The sequence below is a fragment of the Fulmarus glacialis genome, unplaced genomic scaffold (assembly GCF_000690835.1).
Source record: "Fulmarus glacialis isolate BGI_N327 unplaced genomic scaffold, ASM69083v1 scaffold46339, whole genome shotgun sequence".
Lineage (NCBI taxonomy): Eukaryota > Metazoa > Chordata > Aves > Procellariiformes > Procellariidae > Fulmarus > Fulmarus glacialis.
The window spans coordinates 1-5,305 of NW_009234780.1; the positions used below are offsets into that span (position 1 = coordinate 1).

A 5,305-nucleotide genomic window follows, 5' to 3' on the forward strand; every position below is an offset into this window, starting at 1 on the left:
CGGAGCGTGCCGTGAGCGCGGCCCGTCCCGGCAGTCTGGCGTCCGCTTGACTCTGCCTTGCTCGCGTCCCTAAGGAAGCCGGGGGGCCGCCCCGCTGCTCGGCAGGGTTATTCCGCCGGGCGAGCGCATCCCTCCTGCCTGCAGCGGCTTCCTGTGGAGTGGAGCGCGGCCTGCAGCCTACTGCGTCCCCCGGCTGTAGCGAGAAGGCCGTGACATCTAGGCTGGCTTATCGTTACGTACTCTCAAAAGCATTTTCGAGTAAAACTAGTGGTGTCCTTTCCGTACAGGATAACAGGATCTCCATTTGGTCTGTTGGAGATCTTGGAAATGTGGGCCTCAATGGTGAATATCAAGGAGACCCTCAGCTGCTGTGTGACATCAGGCATAACGGTGATGTTATGGACATGCAGGTAAAATAGCTGTGTTGAACAGATCCGTATTTTTTAAAGGCTTGTTACTTAGGAGAAATTAAGTGATAGTGAGCTGTCAAAATGCTGAGATTGACAAAAAAAAATCTTAAGAAGAAGGGCAAACCCAACAGTATCAGCTTGTGGGTTTGGGGGTATTTTTTACTATACCTACCAATAATTTAGGTTACTCTAAAATCAAAATGATAATCTTGATACTGATGTCAGCTAATAACATACTTATTATCTCTCTTTAGTTTTTGGATCAAGAGAGAATCGTGGTTGCCTCATCAACAGGAACTGTAACTGTATTCCGTCATCATCAAAATAACCAGGTAAGTAACTTGTACTGGCTTTAAGCTGCTATTCTGTGTAACACAGGTCACTTTGATCTTAGCATAAGATTTCTCAAAACTAATAAACCAAGAAAATCTGCATGCAAAATAAAATTTTTTGAAGTCTGTTAGAAAAAACTTTGGCTTTATACATACGAAGAAAAAAGCATTTTGCACACATACTACATAAATTAGATTCCAGAGCGAAATAGACTGGGGTATCCGTTAGTATATATCTATAACCAAATAGTCCATTCACTGAAAACATACTTTAAGAGTTTAGATTGTTTTGGGGGAGTGGGTATTAATGGACTTGCACCTGCCTTGTTAGAGTTTTTGCATTCTTGAACTAAACGAGTCATGTTGAATTTCTTCTCAAAAGTGTCATATGTAAACTCTGTAGTCTTTTGCTTTGATTATAAATCACTGAAAATAAATGCATAATGACTTTTTTACATATTCACAATGACACAATAAAGACTAATATATGTTAATAGTTTGTGGTACCTAAAATTAAATTCCTTGCAATCGAAATCTAAATCTGACCTTATATTTTGTAAAGGCCTCAGCTCTTTTCCCCTGGCCTAGAGAAAGATTGAAAGGATAAGTCTAGTGAAAAGCATTTCACAGTTCATAAATAGATTGTGTTCTTTCTGATTTCTAACTCCTGTGAAAAAGGTGGTTCAGAGAAGAAACAATCAATGTTTCATTGAAGGGTTGTGTGCTCAAGAATTGAGGAAAATTTAGAGCTCTGATTCTTATTTGTATAGGAGAGTCTCATTCCTCTGAGGTAGTGTGGCTTTCCTGGAGCTGGTTTCTGGTTTCGTGAGTATTCTGGAAGCTTTGGTCTATCAGGATCATTGCTTACCAGCAGAATTTCGTGTCTGATTACTATTTAGACTTTATCTGCCAACCAGCGGTGGGAGAAAGCCCATTATCATGTGGATCAAGACACGTCTTGTGGTGGAGCAGCGTGTACCGGAGTCATCTGCAACAACCCAGAAATTGTCACTGTTGGAGAAGATGGTAGAATAAATCTCTTCAGAGCTGACCAAAAGGATGCAGTAAGAACTATAGGTATGTTAAATAACTGTTCAAATTAGTTTAGTTTGGAGTGGTTTGTTTGGTTTTTAGCTTCTCAAATGATAACCAAAAAAAAAAAAAAAAGGAAGTAAGAAAGTCAGTTGAGAATTGAATTAAGTATTCCAAGTTGAATGAGTTTGTTCCAGATTATTCCTATATTCCTCCAGACTTCAGATACCTGAAGTGTATTTCAGATGCATTTCCATGTTCATTCAGATATTTGGCAGTTAATGTTTTAACTGATGGAGAAGTTTCAAGCCTAACGTTCTCTGTAGGCTTCTGATTCATCTAGGATTGTTAAATGCTATGACAGTATACATGAAATATGGTTGTATTGTGTCCCAAGTTCTTCATGACTGGAGGTCAGTGAAATGGTCATTTCAATTTGCTATTTGTACTAAGATTAACCCTCATGGTGTTCATATTCAAAACCACCTATTTCTCTGTGTCTAAAGGAACACCAAGAACCAGAAACCACTGTTTGTACCCTGTTCTTCTGCCAGATACCATGGCTTACAGTGATCATTTCTCCCTTAGTGAAAAAGCTCCGTATTTCCTAGAGTAATAGATGATGTGATAGAGTAAGATGTTTGTGAAAGGTGTCAAAACTTGGTTATTCTCAACTCTTCTATCATGCTAGTCTCATGGAAATAGCATACAAGTTTGTAGCATCTGTTGGAAATGAAACCTAAAAGCAGAAATAATTTAAAGGACAGTAACACCATATTTGATAGTGGCATTATTAAACTGGGACTTTGTCCCTGAAACTTCAGTTTGACACAGCACCCCTGTTTCTCCTCAAGCAAAATCTTGCCTCTAACGGATGAAGGAATTTACACAGTGATAAGCCAATTAAGGAAGGAAGTGCTCTGGGATTTCTAGAAGGGGTACTTATGTGTTCATGGCTGTATATGTACACACAAGATAAATCCTATTAATTGCATACAGTCTTTTAGTGAAGCTTCTTGATAATTCCTGTAGGGAACCTTTCTATGCTTTAAAGGAAAAAAAAAAAAAAAAAGGGTAGCAGGGCATGAGGCAGATTTTATTAGCACATGGCCACAAAACACAGTAACTTCCCCTTTGAGGGGCGAGAACATTAACTAGTTTAAAAGGATTATTTTATTTTTAAATTTTTACTTAATATATCCAGCTATTAACACAAAGTGTTCTGGTACAGGTTTAATAGAGTAGAATGTTTTGGTGACTCACAGGAAGCAGATGTCCACAAAAAAAATCTGTATTTTTCTCTGGGCAATTGCTCAGATGCTTACATACAGATTTAATAATGTGCAGGATGCAAGTTGTTAGTTTTCTTAATGCTCACTTGATAGTACTATGTAAAAATGCTTGCTTTGTAGTGATAGCATCAGCCAGCGTTATGCTGCAGTAAGACTTTGCATTGAGATTTGCTGGCGCATAAACATTTAAGAAATCACATGTGAATTAACTCAGAAAAGTCCTTTTGGAAATGGGAAGGGAAATGTTAAAATGGGAATGGTCCATAAATAAGTCAATCGCACCTATTGCCTGATAACTGAAGCTTACCTGCAGTTACGTGGAAGGGACTAGCATGAACTCATTGACTAGAGATTGTTTTACAGTAAAAGTTGGAGAGGGGGAGAGAACTTCTTGGAAGACGCTTTCAAGTTCTTCAGGATGGAATTCTACAGTGTAAGCAATGCTTTGTACTGGTTCCCAATTCAATGACGTCTTGACATTTCCCGGGCACATTTCCCAGCATGTTTTAACATGAAGATAGAACTCTTGTACCTCATGAAATATTTGTAAAGGAGTACCCTTTTGTTACTGTTTAATGGATTTAAGAGTATAATACAAAGTTGATATGTTTATAGTCAATTGTGGTAGGAAAAAATCTCCAAAGTTAGAGATGATGTAAAAATCTTTTGGAGCCAAAAGATGTATCATTGCTAAATCACTTATTGTTATTCTGTAAAAATCATTTAGAACTTCAGTATTTGGTAATCTAACATTTCTTTTTAAAGGTGTTTTGGTGTTTGTTTTTTTTTTTTCTTCCCCTGGGCTTTCATTTAAATAGTAGGAAGAAAAGAAAACTCATTCAAATATCTGTAACCAGGCATCAATGTAACTTGTCTGTCTCAGTATCAGAAAAGGTTTGCATCTTATGCAGCAAAAAATTCACTTATATTTTCAGTATGGTCTTACACAAAGAATTGTAAAACACTTGAGATGAAAGTAGACTTAACAATGTTACCCCATCATAATCAAGATGAAAAGTTTATATATAATAACAGAATCAAAATACAAGAATATGGCGTCTGTGTTATTCTCTCCTAAAGCCTCAAAAGTTTCACCTCAGTGCTGTGAAGAGTTTGAAATTGTAAATTATTCTGACCAAAAGAAGCACTGGAGAAAATTACCTGAAAAAAGAGCTTTGCCATTTAGTTATTAAGATTAACAAGCAAAGCATAATTCTGGTTTGGCTTTAGGGACAGGGATGAATATCACATTGACAGTTCTTTGAAAAGGTCTAAAGAAAGTTGGTGAATTAAGTGCTTCTGTATACAACTGCTTAATGTTCTCAGCCAGAGTTACTGTTTCTTGATTTCAAAAGGAGAACTGCATTATGAAAAGCTTCATGAGCTTGCCTCATGTCAGTAGATGCAGAGCACATAAAGAAAACTCTTACGAAAACCATGGACCTGGCTAAATTGATTCTTCTTCTGAGGAACTATAGAAAGAAATCTTGTGGATCAACAAGTAGTTCTGTAAGCACTGGAGCTCATTAAATACAGCTTCTTACAGATTTGTCTCAGTAGTGTTTGTTACAGGAAGCAAGGGCTCCTTTTTCACAGGGTACCCTTGCAACACTTAAAATTTCACACGACAGACTTGGTCTCTCTCTGCCCCTGAAAATGCAGAGAGGTTGTAACCTGCCTGTTTAAGCAGCTGTGTTCTGTTTCCTAAGAAGAGTTATTTCAATGTAATTAAATGGAGACTAGCATTCTGTAGGTTTACCTGAATGCTTTCCTCATCTCTCTTGCAGACAATGCAGACAGCAGTACGCTCCATGCAGTGACTTTCCTTCGCACAACTGAGATCTTGACAGTAAATTCAATTGGACAGTTAAAAATATGGGACCTCAGACAGCAAAGAAATGAGCCATCTCAAATATTTTCTTTGTAAGACCTTCATTTTTTTACATATTTACTGAGAAGCATGTGCTACTTATATAATCTGATTTAAATCTTTCCTGATACCTTCTTGATAATGGGATGATAAATGATTGATTTTTTTTAGAAGGTTTTTAACTTCTGTGGTATTTAAATAATCAAAAGCAGACTCTGCTTAATGGCTGAATTACTATTGTGGTTAAGCATTGTATTTAGGTGGTCTGTTTTATGATTAACTCTTGAAGGACTATTGCACCTGTACACTTGCTCTTTTTTTAAGGGGAAAAAAAAAAAAAACCCTCAACCCAAAACTCTTCTCTCTTTC

At 37.3% G+C, this 5,305-nt stretch overlaps 1 protein-coding gene across 1 annotated transcript in view; it reads left to right on the forward strand.

Moving 5' to 3' along the window:
• Positions 1-287: 287 nt before the first annotated feature.
• The window catches only part of NUP43 (nucleoporin 43kDa), a gene marked incomplete at its 5' end in the record, with an annotated part of 8,657 nt that continues 3,639 nt past the window's right edge, over positions 288-5,305 (forward strand). Inside the window, 4 exons of the mRNA XM_009585744.1 lie at positions 288-410; positions 665-742; positions 1,642-1,819; positions 4,854-4,989. Of these exons, the coding sequence (XP_009584039.1) occupies positions 288-410; positions 665-742; positions 1,642-1,819; positions 4,854-4,989 (515 nt within the window). The remainder of the gene's footprint in view (positions 411-664; positions 743-1,641; positions 1,820-4,853; positions 4,990-5,305) is intronic.